The sequence below is a fragment of the Falco rusticolus genome, chromosome 7 (genome assembly GCF_015220075.1).
Source record: "Falco rusticolus isolate bFalRus1 chromosome 7, bFalRus1.pri, whole genome shotgun sequence".
Taxonomy (NCBI): domain Eukaryota; kingdom Metazoa; phylum Chordata; class Aves; order Falconiformes; family Falconidae; genus Falco; species Falco rusticolus.
In genome coordinates this window covers 23099085-23119809 of record NC_051193.1, presented here as the reverse complement: position 1 = coordinate 23119809, position 20725 = coordinate 23099085, and the positions used below count along the sequence as shown (strand labels likewise).

The 20725-nt window shown below is 38.8% G+C and overlaps 1 protein-coding gene across 1 annotated transcript; it reads right to left on the bottom strand.

Annotated features, from left to right (window-relative positions):
* Positions 1-1396: 1396 nt before the first annotated feature.
* On the bottom strand, positions 1397-19214 carry CHRNA5 (cholinergic receptor nicotinic alpha 5 subunit). Its single transcript, XM_037396166.1, is given in 7 exon segments — positions 1397-3043; positions 5424-6034; positions 6037-6254; positions 7216-7325; positions 8626-8670; positions 9539-9690; positions 18749-19214. Coding segments are annotated over 7 exon segments (1416 nt in total). The 5' UTR covers positions 18867-19214; the 3' UTR covers positions 1397-2881.
* Between the last annotated feature and the right edge of the window lie 1511 nt (positions 19215-20725).

Sequence of the window (20725 nt, the reverse complement as noted above, 5' to 3'; positions counted from 1 at the left end):
AGGACGAAATGGTTTAGGAAGCATATATACTGAATTGGGACAATGTAGACATTGCCACCTGGTGTATAAAGTGACTCAAACAGTGGAAGGAAAGGACCAGGCAGGTTTATTACAAGAGGAAAACAAACAGGTAAATAACAGATGATGGTAATAAAACAGCCATAATGTAAACCCCATGCATCTCCCTATTTCAGTGTATGAGAAAACGGTCAGAAAAAACAAGCTATTCAAAAGTAATGATGTTTAAAACTGTGTACAAGTAAAACACACACTAAGATCCAGCCTGCAGGTTATGCAAAGGATCAAAACACTTTGATAGGACAGGTTGTATACAGAAACATCCTGCTATAGTTTGTGGTTTATGACAAGGGAAGGCATGTAGATACAAAATAGTTCTAGCAAGTATGCTAAAAATTGCTTCTTCTTAGACATACTTCTTTTTTCCCCTGATCAGTAACTGCAGATAATTTAAGAGCATGAATAAAGAATGCAAAAAAACACTGTAGTGAGAAAATATTTTGTAACTATTCTCTCTGTACCAAACTAGAAACTTTTTGGAAATACAGCATATCAAGTGATGTAACATTTATGAAAATAAAGAGAATCAAGCTGTTGAAAGTCATGCTTTTTTTTTTTTTTTTCATTTATTTTGACTGAGTGACAAAAACCCATGTAAGGTAGCATTAGCTACAGTTCAACACATTCAGAAACAAGTTACATAAGTAAAGGTCCATGCTTCTGAGTCTATTAAAAATATTTTGTTTCAGACACATTTGGTAAGCTGAAAACCCCAAGGATTCTTCTATCAGTTACCTGTATTTATCAAGATCAGATTGTAGAAGTGACTAAAAGAAATTCATGCATTTGCAAAAATTGTGAGTTACTAGTATAAAGACTGGGACTCCACTGGCCAATACGCTGCCAATCACTTTATGCTATAATTGGGCATTCTACAGATATCATTTAGCAAGGGGAAAGAGATGAGGTGGGGAGTTTGTTTAGATATATATATATATATAACCCATAGTCTTACTTGTGTTGCTCTCTGTTCTGTTAAGAGTAAACTTCAGTAATTCAAACCCAAGGAGGACTATAAAAAGGAATTTTGCATTTGAAGAGGAAATTTATCTAAAGTATTTCTGCAGCTTCCACACAGAGAAACTCACTGATGCATTGTATAATCAATAATACCGAGAAAGTTAAAATTATTATATTAATGGATTAAAACAGATAATCTTTGCAAATTCACCTTTAAAATGTATTATGATAGGAACAGAGGGAACATGGATATCCAATACCAGATATAATTGTATAACTGAAGAAGAGTGACTCCCTTCACAATCAATCAGAATTATTTATAAATCGGTATACAAAAAAAAAAAAGGCTTGTCTGGCATCATTTCCATGCCTATGAGCCTTAAAAAGCTACACAAAACCAAGAATGTCCTACAGGTGAAAAACAAGTTGAAGTAAATGTTCAATTATATGTAAGTGTTCCAAATTCGTAACTACAATGAAAGCTTACAGTATCAAAGATACCACAACTTACATTCAACTTCTCATCTAAACATATTATTATTAATGTAGTAATTCAAGCAAATAAAAACTTGCTCTAACTTGGCATTACTATATTAGCCCTGCAGGATGCAACTATATTAGTAAGTACACTGACAAAACTTTGGTATAGGAAAACAGTCATCCATTTTAGAGTGTCTTCCACAAATAAAGCTTTTAAGAAAGGTGGCATTAGAATGAACGTAAAGATTTAAAACCAGTATTTAAGAATATATTTTAATGGAATAATTAAGAAGTTGCAAGTTAGTTTTCAACACTGTCAGAAAAAAGCATGGTAAGCTGTAAGCCCTCACTGCTTGAAGTTACACACAGTTCTATAAGCGAGAGAACCTATCAATGGTAGCTTTCTAACTTTGGTTTAAAAAACGTAAGAAAAAGTAATCATCTGTATTTAGTTACACAGCAAAATAATTTTTAACCCATTTCCTTCAGAAAGGCATTCCCCAAATTCCTTCTACCGTGCTTAAAAACTTAATTCTGAGAAACACACAGAGACAGGAAACTATTAACATTTGCAGCTAATATACTGTATCAAATTCTTCATCAAAAATAAAGAAATCTGAATGTTCTGGCCCATTAGAACACTCGTGAAACTTGGGAACTCCTTTGCCTTCCTTTCCATAGCTGATTCAGAGCTATGTGTCCTGTAGGCATTTTAAGGCTTACTGCATTAGATGTTCATGTTAGTATGATAGAATTCACAAGGTTTTAAATTTAGCAGCAAACTCCACTGCAAATTTATAAAGGCAAAACATAGCCAAGTCACTGTTTTTACTTATATATTAAATATATGGGAACTTTAACTGGTATTTTTACTATTATTTTAAATTTACTCTGTAGAAACTTTATACTTTTACAACAATTCAAGAGAGCTGATAAAAATTCTCCTTTGCATACTACAGTAAATTGAAATAAGCAACACTACTAAGTAAATATTTGCTCATATTTAATACTCAACAATTTATATAGTAACTTAATAATTGGAATACAGTGATCATCATTAAAAATTTTAAATCCTTCTATTTCACAGTAGGTGTCAGCATGCACTTGTTTGATATATCATACATGCAAGTGCTTGAGAAGGTCCTTTTAATTCTGACCTGATTGAGAAGTAACTTAGTAGATTGGCAATAAGCAAATTGACTTCTATGTGTCCTAGGGATGCCATGCTTCAATATAAAATTAATTTCCTGGGTTTGGGTTTTTTTTACTCTATCAAAAACGTGCCTCAAAGAACATGCATGGAAATAGAGCTACTGCAAAACTTTTTAGAGCCATATTAGCAGGAGATGAATGAAAAAATATTTTATGCATTTGTACTGCCTATATGCGTAGGTACTATTATACTTGCCCATTTATGAATAACAGGAATAAATAACACAAGTGATCCAATTATTGAAACCAGAAGAAAAGTCCATAAGAACATTCGATCAAGCACCTGAGCAATAAATTTCCAGTCTTCAACAACCTAAAAAACAAAGAGCATAAGAACTGGTCAGTATGCAGAGAACAGGTAAAAACACAATACCAAACCCTGCAATTCTCAGTCACTTTACAGTATGTTTTTTTCCAATCAGGTCCATTTGGTAACCCACTTTAATATCTTTTTTATAATTGTACCATGAGCTAAAACAGGAACAAACTTCCCTCTATAAAGATTGGTAAGCTATATAGGCCAATATTACATATGAATGCAGAAACTGACCCTGATAAACGTGGAACACCCTCAGCTACCGGGAGATAAAATTGGTATGAATTTTCTAATATACTGCAGCACTGAGAATTCACGCCACAGCCTCATCATATAGTGGAATTCCCAGGCAGGGGCTAGAAATAAAAGTTGTGAAAAAAAACCCCAACCAAACAAAACCCAGAAACTAACACCCAACAAGAAAACACCCAAACCAAAATAAAATTTTTAAAAAAATGACAGTAGGCAGCAGCTGTTGTGTTACATACAAGAACTGAAAGCTGTGAAGTTACTGCTGCACAGAATCACACACTAGGGAGAAAACTCAGTACTTTCAAGACTATTTCTCTTTTCAATAGGATTATTCATATCTGTACACAGTTTTGCAAGGATAGTAAATATAATTGTGCAAGCAAGCTAAAACCCTGCCAGACAATTGCCTTCAGTTTGAACTGGAGCTATCCACATTTCCCAAGCCTACTGCTTCCTAAGAGGTAAGGCTATAGCAGCACTAGCTGTGTAGTTTTTATTAACAACTTTTGCAATTAAAGCTTGCGTTCTCTGGAGCCCAAATAATAAAAATAAAAGTGAATTCCCAGTCAGCTGTATATTAATTTCTGATGTTTAAAGTCACAACAACATTACACCTGAAAAACAAAATACTTATCACCTCCCCTGTCACTACAAGCAAACAGAGTAAGTTCAAGAGAAAGAAAACGAACCTTTCATTTACAGGAAGTTATGTATTTAATGGCAAACTATTCTATTTGTGGTGTTTATACAATGCAGGGTATTAGACGCTGTTATAACAGTACCATAGATGCATTTATTCAAAATCTAGGCTGGATCCCTTGTGATAATCTGAATTGAGTCCTGAGAAGGTACATTAAAAGAGTTAGCTTACTCCTAGGCTGACATGTGAAAACACGCTCTCAGCAGCCAGCAACTTCTGAAGACAGTCATTTCCGTATAAATTGAAAGGATCTCAGTCCTTGCCATCAGAAACAGATAGCACTATCATGAGACCACACAACAAATTTCTGTATTTCTACACTAGCCTGACATTAGCATTTAAGTCTCTGGTGTACCAATGGTGCTATTTTAAAAAGTATGGAAAGAAAACAGATTCATAATGCTCTTATCCAAATTGTGTAAGCATCCATTAAAGATAGTTCAGACTGCAAATGTACAGACTGAAAAAAAGCCTTTGACATCTTTTGATATAACTTAGACACAAATAATAAGGGTAGAAGAGAATACTCAAGAAGTCATCTAGTCCATGTTTGTCCTCAGCACAAAATGACCAACATAGGGCTATAGCTAGTACTTGAAGTAATATAAGTTAGGGCATTAAAAACTGGTTTTACTTGGAATTGAAAGCTGAAAAATAAGGATTAGCAGTATTTATTCTGAAACGTAAAGCCAAATGCATTTTTCAGATAGCCTTCAGGTACAAGATTAAAATGAAAAATAGCTTCTTTTCTTATCATGAAAATACGATCTAGCAGCACTGTAGGGAGAAGTGTTCTTGTAACAGACAAGTATCTCTGACAATGTGTAATCAACAACATGAACTTAGTTCTAGAAGAAAGCAAAAATCTTTTGAAGAACCCAGGGACCAAAGGTCTGTATTGCATCAGCCCAATATCTATAAGAATTCTCAGTATCGTACCATACTTGTACTTGTTGAGGTCTGCAGCGGGTCTGCAGATAAGTTAGTTGACCTCAAAGACTTAGCCGTGTACCTTTAAGACAGCCACAAATTGTCAGGTATGTAAACAGGGTGTGAAGAATCGGAACTTAGAACCACAGCATACGGGCACCTACAGCAACAGCAAATAGCAAGCAAGAAGGACACAAAAACCTATCAGGGTCTAACACCTGCACTGTCTAAGATATATACATAGTTTGTATAAACAATAAAGGCCATTTTGTCCGAACCCAGCCATGCAGACATAGTGTTTCTTTTAAGTCCACCTCGACTTGCGTCACCACATGTACTTCTTTCCAGTGGAAATACATTACACAACTTTCAGTGACGTATAAAAACTGGAAATCCCATAGCACATATTTAATACGCAAGTGCATAGTAAACCATTACTGGGTTTTCCAATGTCCAGTTCTACAAAATCAGTGTAATATGACCAATACACCCTACCTCGCGAACTTCATTCTCCTTCATCACATGTCTTGTAATGTATCGGATGGAATCTAGAGCTGCTTCCAAGGTGTTCCTAGATGATTCTGATCCATTCACATTTCCTGTTTCCTCCTTCTGAGCAAAGTATCTATCCACATGGCTTCTCATGCAAAGCAGCTTGGGAAGTTTGTGAAGAAATATCTTGCGAACCCAAGGTGCCATAGCATTATGTGTAGACGAAGAGCGATGATGAATATTGATAGCAAAGACAGTTATCACAATAGACAATGTCACAAATATCATAGTGAACACCAAGTACTCTCCTATAAGTGGGATAACTTTAGAAGATGATGGAATAATCTCTTCAATAACAAGAAGAAAAACAGTCAAAGATACCAGTACTGAAGTGCAAAGTGAAATTTTTTCACCTTCATTTGAAGGAAGATAGAAGACAAGGACAGTTAGAAATGAAAGCCCAATACAAGGAATAATGAGAAACAACGTGTAGAAAAGTGGCAGACGTCTAATTATAAATGAATATGTAACAAAAGGATACCAGCAGCACCCATCAGTCCTATTTCCTTTGCTCCCTGTTGCAGTCACTATTTCCCATTCTCCATTATCAAAAAGTCTCTTTTGTCAACATCGTAGTCTTCAAGAACTATATCAACCTGTGAGCCATCGTAAGTCCAGGAACCAAATTTCATAGAGCAATTTTGGAGGTCAAAGGGGAAAAAGGTTACATCAATAGTACAAGAACTTTTGTAGTTTGCTGGTGGAGTCCAAGCAATGGTGCCATCATACTTTACTACAGTTTTCGTAGATGTTCCCTCAAAACGTCCATCTGCACTGAAAGAAAAAGAGATATATGCATGCAATTATGATGGGGGGGTGAGGGGTATGAGTTTTTAAATAGGAAAAGATGTTTTGTTATTGTCATTTCAGCGTTTTTATCCCTTCTCCCCTTCATAGCCAGAATTTTGGATTGTGTTCATAGTCAACGGTTTGGGGTTTTTCAGTCTGAATATCACACAGGTAAACAGCTCTGGAAGAGCGAAGAATATTTTCAAGTCATGAAGAGATCTGTGCAACTTTCTGTGGTCCCAAGGACCGTGAAAATTGTGACCCTTAACTGCATGACCAAACTCTGCTGTTTCTATACAATATAAATACTTGTCAATTTGGCCAATTTGTAATTAATGAAGAAAAAAAGTCACTAAACAGGTAGAGTAATACTTGTGTGCCACCTCCAAGCCTGACTTTACAATCACTGCAAAAACCTTTTTTCCTGACTCAGCAACTCAGGATATGTAAAAACATTGTACATGCACCTGAGTTGAGCAGAAAGGTTAATTCAAAAGTTGTTGCTTCTGAGATCTGTTAATTCTAAAAAAAAAAATTCAAAACAAATCACAAAAAAAGCCACAAAAAATTACCAGAAAAACCTTACAGTTGAGTGTACTTCATTTTAAATCCATGCCGAATCAGACTTAAACCAGCATGAAGTAGTTGCTTCCTTCCCTTTACCATACACTATCAGTTTGTACCCAGCACTATGCAAGACACTGTTTTCCAATTAAAAAAAAAGTTTACACGATGAAGTGGAAAAACTTTTCAAAAATACTAGAAATTCCACACAGAAGCAAAGCAAAGCATGTAAGCAGTTAACATGACAACAAAATGCATTTCCATTCAGAGGCAAATTCTTCCACACATTCTTAGCTCTACTAAATGTACATGCATATCTATCCAATAAGCCTCCTAGAAGCTGCTTGGATGGTAATTTTATATGAAAAGATTAAAATCTTACTTGTCATACAACACAATATCTGGAATCCAAATAGAATCCGATGGGACACGAATAGATGTTATTCCAGCATAGTCTTCAGGATTCCACCTTAATTTTACATCTATCCATTCCTGTGGATACATGAGATGTATTATTGTGAAGTTGATTTAAACAGGGCAAAAATGGATGAAAATAGATAAAAAGGCAATTAAAAAAATAAACTGGCTTTTAAGATTTGCATACAACAGTGAATTTGCTGAACAGACATCTATTTACCTCATCCAGTATCTGTTTCCTAAAAGCCACTTGACAGTATTTCTGTACAGAAGTTCAGATATTAAAATCATTTTCCAGAGTTTGTATACATAAGAGCTATTATGACATCTAGACAATTAAATTTGAAAAAAACTTGTTCTGAATTAATATCAATGACTTCAGAAGCAATGTAAACATTTTCATCGCAAAAAAATAAAATCATGTTGCAACTAACAAAACAGTCATTCCTACTTAGGCACAGCAGTACTTTGGTAATTTTATAATTGAACTAAAAGCTCAAGAGGAAAAATTCAAGTTTCTGAGAATTCAACATCACACAGAATTTTAAATCCCTATTTAGGTCAGTTCTTATTTTATTTGAACTGGCTCAATGGCACCAAGTTCTGCAGAAACTGTTAAGAGGGCACAAAGCGTTATCATCGATGTATTGCCAGCTCATACTTGCAGAGTAGTATCAAAGTTTTCCTGGAAAGAAAAACCTTGCCTGAAACTACAGTAACTGGAAAAGAAGGGAATGGGAAGCAAAAGGAAAAAAACACAAAGGAAGTAGCCCAAACTAAAATAATTTAGTAAGCTAGCAAGTATAACCAGGGTCTGCAAACAGTCTTCTAAGTTAAATCAAAAACGATTTGTGTGTAGCATTTCTCAAATTAATAGCGGACACTAAGTTCAGCACTGGACTCTGATTATTATAAAGCTTGAGGCTTTTTCCTGCCCATAAAGAAATACTCTTAAGAGGAAAAAGTACCTCTTAATAGTAAGCATATACAACTTTAAAACTGAAATTCTTAAGTGAAGATGACATGCCCACACTTTTCTTAATGGTTTTTGAAAGAAAACTTACATATCAAAGCAATAACTTTTATGGCTGGATACATGCATCTTGGTATATTAAACGGCCGTGCAATGCCATATCAGATTTCTTTTAATTAGGTAAATGTCTTCAATTTACATTTTTGTTTGGTTAGTTTTTGGGTTTTAACAGTTTTATAACAATCCTTTAAAGCATTTCCAGGGACATTTTTTAAAAATACTATGTAAAAAAAACCCCATGCAACAATTAAGTTTTTTTGAATATATAATTAGAAAATTTTCTTCCAACTTTTGGCTTGCGGTTATGAAGCTTTAGAATTTTTCATCAACATTTTCACATACCTGTTTCAACCAGACATTGGTTGTCATCAATTGATTTTTCTCATCCTATAAAAATAAAGCACATTTTATTTTAAAAAAATCTGCACAGTATATTCATAGTAACTAGCTACTTCAGCTCAAAAGTCTGTAATTTAAAATACAAACCACACTTCTGAAAGCACTCCAGTTACTGATAAATATGTTTATATGAGAACTTTGTAAACATAGTTATGACCTTTAATTATTTAACTGTCAAAAGTTGTATTTTTCCTCTTCTGTGTCTCTTTCCGCCCTTCCATTTTTTTAATTTGACTGTAATTTATGCAGTCTTACTGTTTTTCTACTGAAACAAATGAACAGCCAACATGTGGAAGAAAAACTCCTCTTATAGCTTTAAACAGTGAATTCAAATTGAAAATAATATTCTGAAGTATCAGGAGAAAAGAAAATATCTGGTGTAGCTCTTTTACATCACAGGTAATGCCCAGAGATAATGTTCACTACTGTGGAAGTGACACATTTGAAGGCCTACAGGAGGTTTTTGCTGCTGAAGAGGGGGAAGAGCAGTATTTGCAAATGCTCTTAAATTTTATAAAAATGAGATCGATAAAGTTTAAAAATATGTGGGTTTTCCATCGAATAAATAAATAAAAACACAATTCCCTAGAATTCAGACTTTCACTCACTTTTTTTTTTTTTTTTTTTTCTGGCTGAAAGCACCACTAAACATAAGAGCCATTTGTTTTCTCAACCTCTCTGCAATCGCTTCTTCATGCCCCAATCTACAATGCATTTTTTTTATTACACTGATAACAATTTTGGAGGGTTAATCAAGCACGTTTAAGTTAAAATATGCTACTATTTCATATGACATTATGTTCCAGAATTTTAAGAATTAGGGAAAATAATAAACAAACTTGTTTACTATACATACCACGTCTACTAGCTGAGAGATTGCAAGGCCAAACTTTATTTTTATTGTGTCATTTAAGCGTTCCACTGGACGAACCCATCTTTGATAGTCTTCAAATAGATGTTTAAACAAACGATCTTCACTTTTAGCAATAAAAGAAGGTTCAGATATACCTATGCAAAACAAAAAAGTAATTTATTAACATTGATTTAAATAAACTGTGCACATCTGCATTCCACTGTCCAAAGAGCTACAGCTATGTTTATGCAGAGTTAAATTTCTCATCTTATCCCCTTTTTTCTGGAGGCGTGTACAAGATCTTGGAAGAAGACTTTTATAAAATAAACTGGTTTTATTAACATCTTCATACATTTATCACAGTTTAAAAAAATTTATTCCTCAAGAACTTTAAAATAATTTCAGTTACAATAAAGGCAAAACACACTTGTATCATTTACCTGGTGCCATGCCATTACAGAACTCCTCTAAAACTGAAAGCTTGTCTATGAAGGACTGAAGTTCTATTATTCTGGAACAAGGTGGTACTTTTTCAAAGCCTACATCTACACTATATAGGTCTCTAGTACATTGCACAATTTGTGCTCCAGTTTGAAACAGTAGTCTTGTCATGTTTTAGACATTACTTCTTCTAAAGTCTGGTCACATGTACGATGAATGAACCTTGCAGTGCTCGTAGAGCAGTTTTTCCCCCACATTGTTTTGTGTCTTAAGCACGTGCCAATCCATTTACGAGTCTGTCCTCTACCTATTCTAATGCTACACTGACTGGAAGGCACCTTTCTAATTAGGCAAGAGCATACATTCAGTTACTATTTTTTCATAGTTCTCAAGGCATCATTTCAACACCTGGAGACCAACTGGTGATCTGGAACAGCCAAAAAACTTGTAAAGCTTACAAAGAAGTGAAAACTAAATGACTTATTTTGTTTCCTGAGAGGATGGAATACAATGCAGAGCTCTGGGGGAAAAAAAGTACTGTAGATACAGAAACTTCAGGCAGTGAGCAGCACAGACTTTAAAAGAGAGATGCAAGTTGTTGTTCTAGAGCACCTCATCAAGCAATGGCTATCCTTCATCTTTGAGATTCCACAAAATCAATGTTATACCAATGTGGTCTCACGGAAGTGTACCAGGAGAAACACTTCTACTCAAAAAAAAGGCAAAGTTTAAGGTTTCGCCATCATGAGAACCCATGCAAAAAATTATATTCTCTAAATAACATGAGAAGGACAAACCTGGGGAAGATACGGAGAGAGGGGAGGAAAACCAGCAAGGTTGGTGTCTAGTTAAGTAACTCAAATAAAAATAGCTTTCAAGGCAGTGTGAAAGACCTGAAGAAGGCCACTGCCTCAAGAAGCAGCACAAAGCTAGACACATCACCTTGAAGGGAATGGCTCCAAAAGGGTCTCCAATTCCCAGACGTCAGAACAATCACCAGAAGACGTGAATATATGCTCTAGACAAAGATTTTTGCTGCTGAGATTTAACCTGCTGAAAAAAGTCCTAACAATTATTACAGTCAGTTTAAGGAACAGAGTAAACCAAAGAAAGATGTGCACAACCATCTCTCTTCAATGCAGATTTAAAATATTATACCATTACATAAATGTACGGCATGACCTCTCTAGAAATGATGCACTCACTAACACCATCCATCTAAAAAAAGATGTATCAGAAACAGAAAAGCACCAGAGAATGTCATAAACAGATTAAAACCAGAGAGTCATCCATACAAGGAGAGATTTAAAAGATTAATGTTATTTTGTTTGGGGAGGTAAATTTAGTCAACATAACAGAAGTAGATAAAGGAGTGAACAATACACGCAGAAAAAACGCTGATAGCATTTAACCTTTCTCATAAAAGAAGGTAAAGGAAACAAAATGATCAACTGAAGGCAATATAAACCATTTCTATTTAAAGTTCATTACCACCAATATTTGGTTAATCAGAAACTATTAGACACTGAAGAGAACTGAAATCTTAGAATTGCCTGGGATCGGTGAATTGTCAGGCAGGCCAGGCAGCATCACACTTGCACAGGGTATCAGTTCTCATTTCAACACAACTTGCAGAATCTACCTGAGAATTTGATCAAGTTTGCATTTGTTATAGAGACTTGGCTAACGCCATTTAAGCCATTCATTTAGATGGACCCAACCTAGTTCTATGCAACCGCAACCACTGCAGCTTAGACAACCAAGACAGGCAACGTAAGTTTTTAAGTTCCCTCCCATTCAAAGTGTTTGTGACAGTAGCAGCTTTCTGCTGCACTGCAAAACGCTGCATTTGCAAATCCTCCAGACAAAACACCCAAAGCACTGCAGAGCTCAGAATTCTCTGCCTTCTGCACTGCAGATTTGAGGCAGTCCAGGAGAACTATTACAAACACCAACTAGATTTTCTCTGAAACGTTATAGCAGGAGCAAAAGCAGCATGCAGCTTAAGGAACAGGATCAGCAAAGCAGGAGCAGCAGGACTCCTTTGCCTTCCAAATCTCACCATATACCAACATGCTGCTGAACAGTTCTTGTTGCAAGCTAGATCAGTGTTTGGGTTTTAAGACAGCTCCCCCTTGCATTTCAAAATACAAATCTATCTGTTTATGTGTTTCATTCACTCGCAAACCTACTGTTCTTTGTGATGTATTATTTGTACATGCTCTACAATGTAACATCTTTCTATTTCAAGATTGTTGACATGCGGGTTGTGTAACAGCAAAGAACTACTGGGCAACTTGCATTGTTGTACCACCAAGCATACCTCAGGTGGATACATGAAAATACACAGAAACTAAGAAGAGCTGCCAAAAATGGTCCTGCAACAGAACACTACACACACACACAATTTACATTTTAACTTAATATCTGTGAAGGTATTTCTTTTTATTGATACCTTAGGTTCAGTGTATCCTTATTAGCCAAGGAATTTTTCTTAGTTGTAGCTATACATAGATTTGCCAAGTCCTGCTTTTTACAGACATCCAAAAGAATGCTTCCTGAAGACACAACTTAATTTCTTTAGTTCTATATCCCTATTTCCTGAATTATGAATGGGTTTGTGTATATTTCAGCCTAATATTTCATAAACACTTGACTTTTGTATTAGCATTAATTACATTTCCCTTTTACAGTTACAACTCAGCTGATTTTTTTTCTACAATTTGAGAATGACCTATGCAGCTGGGCATTCTCTCTCCATTAATTGACCTTGAAGCAATGCAGAGGCAAAGTTGCACTTTTACCATTTCTGTGTTCCTGTAAGATGACCTCCTGTACAGCAATACAGCATCTTCAGGGTACACGCTGTTTCCAGATTAAGCTTCTCTTAAAACACGGCATCTTCTCTGCTATGCTAAATGGAGACGTTCCTTTACCACTTTTACATACTGTATACTCACTGACTTATTAAGGTGACCATATTTACTAACCATATAGTTCAACTAATTTTTTTCTATCAGAGAAATATCCATGCTTTTAATATTTTTAGTTTATTCTGTTTCTTAATAAGCTGGGGCATACTGATCTGTAAAAGGCAGCTTATACAAAGGAGAGCTCCATGAGAAGGCTGAAGATGGTAACAATACATTAAGATTCAGCAAAAAATAAAATAAATAACCATCCTTACCTTTCCATATTTTATTTAATAGAACCATTCAGCTCACTTGTTACCGAGACTGCATGTGTTTAATTTCTCTTTTCTGTGTGTCTGTATGATTTTAAGATTATAATAAAGGGTTTAATTCTTGGTTAATTATTGGCATCAGCACTAATAAAAAAAAGCATGAAGAAATGGTGGCAAGCAGAAAAAAGGTACAAAAGAGAGGAAAAGAGGCAAAATACAGTTAGTGGCTTAAGGCAGCACACTGGCTACGCTGGTTGGAGAAAAGTAGAAAGACATTAAAACACACAATTGGCAAGATTAGCAAACAACCGGCCCGGGGTATAACCCTCATACTAGATCAGATTGTAAGAGATTATGGAAGCATTCGCCCCTGCTACTAGCTCACTGTACTAAAAACTAAAATCTTGGAGGAACTGTAGCTTTTGAAGGGCAATTCTAAGCAAGCCTGTGGACATTGTTTCTTATTGTACCATTATGGGATGAAATTTCTTATTGTCTTAGTATGATTTAGCAGCAGTATTCTTTTTATAGGAACTATCAGTGAGATATTTAGGGTTACAGCTATACCTCATATCTTTTCATAAATTTTTGTTTGTTTTTTAAAAATGAACACCACAGTCCATGTTTCTCCAAAAAACGTTCTTTGAACTCTATATTCCTCTGCACTTCCTTAGATAAAGTGTCTAAGAACCACACTGGGATTGCAGGTATAACACTGGTCCTTATACTTTAAACAGTGTAGTTCAAAGCATTTTCTATTTGATATAATTGAGTGTTAATGATTTCAGGTTTTTTCTGGATTGCTACTTCAATCATTTTCAAAAGAGGTCCATGGGAGAAGGGCAAGGGTCACTTTTTAGAAGCCTAATGTTAAGATGTACACTCAGAAATAATATGTGTTACTAACACAGATTTATAATCATATAGCACTATAATGAAAAAGAACGTTACTAGGGACAATAAACAGGGCAAAGCACCCATACTTCGCAGTTAACAGCGGATCCTTTATTGGTGTGCTATCATAACACATAGACTGTTATCCACAAATTAACTACTATAAAGTACAATACAACTAATATTTTGCCTGAAAACCAGGAAGGTGAATGAATATATATAGTACACCCGTCTTCAGTACACTAGTATATTTATTAAGGTGATACTGCAACTTTTTTCTTTTTCTGTAACTAAAACATTTTACACAATTTATAACAAAGGAAGCACTTTGAAGTCTAGAAGCGCAACAGTAACTGTTCAAGGCTTACTCTAAAAATTGTTCAATGGTCATTTTGAGATTAAAAAAAAAAGTTTCCCATCTTTCCTACAAACCAACTTATTCTACAGCAAGCATCAGTGCTTTTCCTCCTTTATGTTTCCCATTTTTTCCCAAACAAATCTAGTCACATCACAATATTTTGGTAGCTGGTGACAGTTCTAACTGCAAGTCACATTTATATTGCAGCAGACAGTAAAAAGCAGAACAAGATGATGTTCAATATTAACCACACAGATATCTCTCTGTCTAAGCCTCCCTTTACATTTTAAAGAACTTCCCACCACTACTTCATTAAGCAGAAGAGATATGTAATATATTAGATTAAGTAAAAAAATGGAAGTTTTATTTCTGGACTGGCACCCCACTCCATTTAAAAAGGATCGTGAGTCATACTTTCTGTATGGTCTTCCATTCGTTTGCCTTCTTTTCCACCTATGCTTTGGCAATTGCCAGGAATCCAATCACTAACAGTCCAGCATTTAGAAAGATCAAAATCATGTTTACTGGAATGCCTGTAAGTAAAAGCAGGTTTACTAACTCTATTCAATTTACTGTACAAAAGTCAGAAAAGCCAGCTATTACATTCTGTACTTCCTACAAGCATCTTTTTCTCCCCGCTTAAAAAATAGAGCCAAAGCCCATCACTACACCTACACACATGAAAAAGGTGGCTATTCTTGATCATTTCTTGTTGGTGGGGTTTTGCAGATTTGTTTTGCTTTCTTTTGTTCAGAGGTTGTCTTGTGATTTCAGAGACTGAGAGTACAGAAGTGGCAGCCTTTTATTTCTATCACTGTGTATTAATACATGCCTGGCAGCTGCTAACTGCTGCAGGAACTCTTACGATTTTTCATTTATTCCAGGGCTTTCAAGTTACTGGAAGGATTTCTGCCTTCTCTCTTACCTAGCACATCAATCTCCTGCCAACCAGTAGAAAAATAAAATAGCAAAATAAAATTACATACTGCAGACATGAAATTGTTAAGGATTTCGAACTGCAATATTGCTTAGCACTTACCAATATGAACAGAGGCACAAGAGCTGCACATCAAAAGCAAGGAAGAGGTTTCTTACATCCACCTCAAACTTAAAAGATTAAAGCTTCCAGCTTGAAAATTGGAAAGTGGAATTAAACTATCCCCTAATAGCTTAGCATCAAGGGATAATTATGGCCCATATTAATGATTGCACTTACAAGTCTGATTAATAGCAGCATAATATACCGCCACAAAGTTTGTAACTAATCCAGAAATAGATAACAATAAACTACAAATTGACGGTCAGTCTTCAGATTAAGAGCTAACTGGAGCACAAACCATTCCTTTCTGAATACTGTGCTACAGGTGCTGTCGTAAATACACACACACAATATGCCAAACAGCTTCCCAAACTCTACAGTGAAGCTATCGCCAGCAGCAGTCTCCTGAGCAACAGCCACCTCCAGCAGCAACGTTACGGGTCTGTGGCGTGGCACAGCATTTCCTTGTGAGTTCACTGACACTCAATTCCCTGCTCAGCTTTCAGCAGGCAGAAGAACTGTGATCCTTCCCCCTGCCCAACAGCTGGGGCACATAAAAAGGCTGCCTCATGTCAGGCCGCCTCAGGGTAAAAATTCTAGTCACTCTGAAGCCATGGGGACTTCTTATAACAGATCCAGGGTTTTGTCATGTCTTTTTATACCACTTTTAACTATTGCATCATTTCCACTGACTGTTGATCTGTTAGTAAGGACTGAAGATGGACCATGAAGATGCACAGAGGAATGCTGAATGCAAGCAGCAGGAAGTGTGTATACAAGTACGGATAGTGCAAGGAGTAAAAGGAAGAACAGGTATGTAGAATCTTAAAAGTAGAACCATTTAGTTGTATAGATTTAGAGGCTATGGATCATGGAAGTAAACCCAAATCCACAATTTATGTAAATAAGACCTTTATGCAAATAACCACATAGGGCCCAGCCTTCTCACAAAGTTGCTAGTGCAGCCACCCTGGGTTCTGCAAAAGTTGTGCACTGCCATTACCCTCTGCCACAGCAGCACTTTGCTCCTGCAGCTCAATTCCAGTCTTGGATACATTGGAACATACAATCCAGTGAAATTACAAAACCCATACAATGAAATCAGATACTCTGTTTAGAAATCAGCTACTCTGCTCAAAACTGGATGCAGAGTAGGAGACTTCAGAACATACACTACCATACAAAAATCAGGGTTTACTATCCTGAAAAGTGGGAAACAATGCAAGTACTTTCTTCCGCAGTTCCTTCTACAAATCAACACAGACATTTCTCCACAAATCAATGATCATGTTTTTCTTCCGAAGAATCTCTAAAGCAAGCACAAGATATTGTAAGAGAAAAATCTCAAGAAATCCATACAAGCAGGAAAGTTTGCAGCTTCCTTTTGGGCAGGGAGAAGGATCTGATCTATTAAACGGAATGGAAAAGATTAGGGTGTATGAACTCCTGAGGAAACACTATCACAGGTCTGCTGCATGGCACAGACTAATACAGTGCTATAGGTCCTTGTTAATCTCAATTCACCTTCTGCATTTAAGTCTCACCTGTTAGTTTAAGATTCAGAGCAAGGAATAAAACTTGCAATTTGAATGTATTTTAAATCAGCACATACTTTGTCTTGTCAAATCAGAGTTACCCAGGATAAAGGGTTAGCTCACCTCCAGATTACTAACTAAACACCAAATTGATTTACAAGCACTCTTAAAGTGTCATAAAAACAAAGTCATATCCATAAACCACTTCATTAAAGTGATTACTGTACCATATGTAAAGCAATATCTCTAAAATAATTGTAACTATATATATATACATGATACTCCAACTGAAGTTATAAATTCTCTTTGCCCTGTATTTTAATAACAGGAAGCTGTAATGTTTTTTTTTATCTTCTTATTAGCAAATTTCATTTTATTTTAGAGCAAACAAATTCTGAAATTAAAATTTTATCCTTACTACACATGACCAGTCCTCAGTGAAGTCAAAACTGTTGGCGTGCGCCAAAGGGTAAAATTTGGCTTAACCTGACCGCAGGTAACTCCATACTGTCATATGTATGATATAAGGTAATATAATCTCACACAGTGATACCTTCTATCATGATGAAAAAGACTGCTTTTCCAAACAGTGAGAACAAGAATAATCTTTTAAATCACATTCAGCACTAACATATGGAGTAACTGTATGTTGAATTCAAACCCAGATATCAATACAATTTACTTTCCTTAAACCGTACTTAAAACCATTTTTTCGAATTTGAGGTGACATTAAAAAAAACAGGTCAGTTTTCTTTTTCATTAATTTCCTTTCTGCTTGTAAATACTGAGGTCATAACTTCAAGACATTCTGCAACACTTTGTAATGTATTCACAAGCGATAGAAAAGCAACGTTTAGAAAAAACTATTTCTAAATAATTCTTTGACAGAGCATTTGACTTTGTTCCTGTAATCTTTGTGTAATTTTATAAACGCTTTAGCTTCACATGCTATTTTACATCCTTCAACTCTGAAAGCCACATCCTGATTGAATTACGAGACCAACTCCCTTGAAGTCAAATAATGCATGACCAAACTAAAAAGAGTTTTGTTATAAATTCTTGCGAGGGGCATTTTTACGTGCAGCCAGGTCCATATGAAATATTGCAATTATCAGAGTGTATTCTGCAAGTTTACCTCCACACCAGCTGCAAACGCAAGCAGCACGCACCGCAAACCTGCAACCGTGCCTCGTCCGAGTACGTGAGCAGAGGGAAAGCCAAAAGCTGTCACACTTCGAGCCTTCGAAGCGTTATATACGCATTTAAAATGCGGAACAACCGCGGTGCACAGCCGGCCCGCACCCGGCCCAGGGCGCTTCCCCCAGCCCGGCCCGGCCCGGCCAGCGCGGGCTCCGCCGGCACCTTCCCGTTCCCCGGAAAACCAGCGGCAGCCCCGCGCCCCCGCCCCGCTCCACCGCGACGCCAGCCTTACTGCGGCCCCGTCCGGGAGAAAGTTGGCGGCGCGGCCAAACGCGGCGCGATGCGCGGTCCCCGCGGCCCCGGCCGCCCTCGCCCCCCCGGCCCGCCTCACTTCTCCTCACGGAGGGCGCTGCCCCCCGCCGCGGGGCGGCCCGGCCCAGCAGGCCCCGCAGCCCCCTCGCCCCCCGCCCCGAGCTGGCCCGCGCAGCGGCAGGGCTACAGCGGGGTTCAGGGGGGCCCGCAGCCCCGCGCCCGCCGCGCCCTCCCGCGACACCCCCCAGCCCCCGCCGAGGTGCTGCCCGCCCAGCCCTCACCCCCACGGGGCCGCCCCGGGGCGCCTTACCCGCGGGAGGGGCGCGGGCGGCGGGGCCGGCCCCGGGCTGGCCGGGGAAGGGCGCGAAGAAGCAGGTGAGGAGGAGCAGGGGGCGGCCGCAGCGCAGCCAGGCTGCGAGCTCGGCCATGGCTGGGGCACGGCCCCCGCTGCCTCGCAGCCCCGCGGCGAGGGACGGGGCGCAGCCACGGGGCGCCGCCGCTACCGGGCGCCGCTGGCCCCGCCCCGCCGGGAAGCCGTGAGGGGGCGCGAGGGGCGGGAGCGGAGCCGCGCGGCGGGGGGCGGCGGCGGCGCGGGCCTGGGTGCGGCGCCCGTCCCGGGGTGTCCGGCCCCGCCGCTGCGCGGGAGGCGTGTGGGGGGCCCGGACAGCCCCGCCGCTGACGGCCGGCTGCGCGCCCCTGCGGCCCTGCCCCGGGCGGCCGGCAGCCGCGGCCTCCCCTCGGGCCCCGGTGTGAGCGGCGGGCGCCGGGGGCAGCAGGTGGCGGCGGCGGCCCGGAGGGCGAGCTGCGGCCGTCCCGCCGGTGGGTGCCGGAGGCGCCTCCCGCCGCTGTCGCGGGTGAAGAGGGGGCCGCCGGGGTGTGTGTGTGCTGCCGGCGGTGCTGCCGGGCTGGGGGGGGAATGCCGGGCCAGGGCTGCCGGGGGGGGGGGTGGTGGATTCCGTGGGGATCGCCCCGGGCCCAGCCGCCCACCGCCGCGCCTGGCCGGAGCGCGGCAGCGGGGGCCCCGCCGGGCGGGGGCCCAGCCGCGGTGATACTCAGCGGAAAGGAAAACGTTAACACGGTTTGGCTGCCGTTCGTGGGGAACACTCGGTGTCTGAACGTTTCTGAATCGGAATGTTTTGAACTTTCAATCAAAACCAGATAAACCTTAACCGATGCAAGCCAAGCACAGCCGGGGTGTTCCTGTCTTTGTGTGCATCAGAGATCCATCACACGTGTGACAAACTGCACAAAACCTCGCTTTTTTCTCTGTCAGATAAAAAGCTGTTATGCAAGACAACTTTAAATGCACCGGCCGTGAAATATAATTAGTAATTTTCCCTAAATCAGCCTAATGGAGATGTACAGTGTACACATGGCGGTGGAAAGCTGAATGGCTTTACACAGGGTTAATCCATACCCGATTCCTCAGGAGGATGGACCTTGTTCAACCCAAATAATCTCAGCAACTTTGTAGCTTCCTAAAATGAGCATTACCCAAAGCAGTAATTTTATTAAGCATGTTGTCAATTATCAACATTCTTTTATATCAAGTGTTCATTCTACAGAAAAATAGCGTGCCTCTTTGTGTAAATCATGCATCTTTCCGATGACCAAAACAGAGCACTTATGCATTTCAATCCCGTTCTTAATTCTTAAACGCGTGGTTTGCTGTATTATTCTGCAGCTATATTTAGGTTGAACATGTCTGTGCAAAACATAATGCAGTCTGTGCAAGCCATCCAAAAAAGGATGCTTACACACTAGTTTCTTCCAGCACGCTGCCAGTGACACGTTATATTGATTTTGAATGCTCTGCAGTAAATGTGGTCATTTTATATGCTGCAAATCCATTTGTGTACTGCTTGTCCTCCACAATCAAATATATATGTGTTAAAGGATGCAACATGGCTCTTATTTTGAAATGCTCAGTGTGTATGCAGCAGTCAACCCAAGATTTTAGAGCAAATAAGGATATATTTTAGCCCAAAGAATGGCACAACAAAACCCTATCTTATCCTTTTATGACACATTAGAGTTCCGATGTTTTCTGTGCGCTCCAAAAATCACCGGATAATATTTCTACTGAAGTTGCAAATCTGTAGTTTTTGATAACAACTGGTCCACCGCTGCACCTGGTGTTCCTGACATGAGGTTATCACGTAAAATCTGTATTTCTGTTAGCAGTGTATGTGTGTTGCAGTAAATGCATTTTAGAACCATAATGTCTAGTTAACAGTGTTAAAAATAGCTGCCACTCGAATGTGCAGGACATAGCAAACTGGTTTTA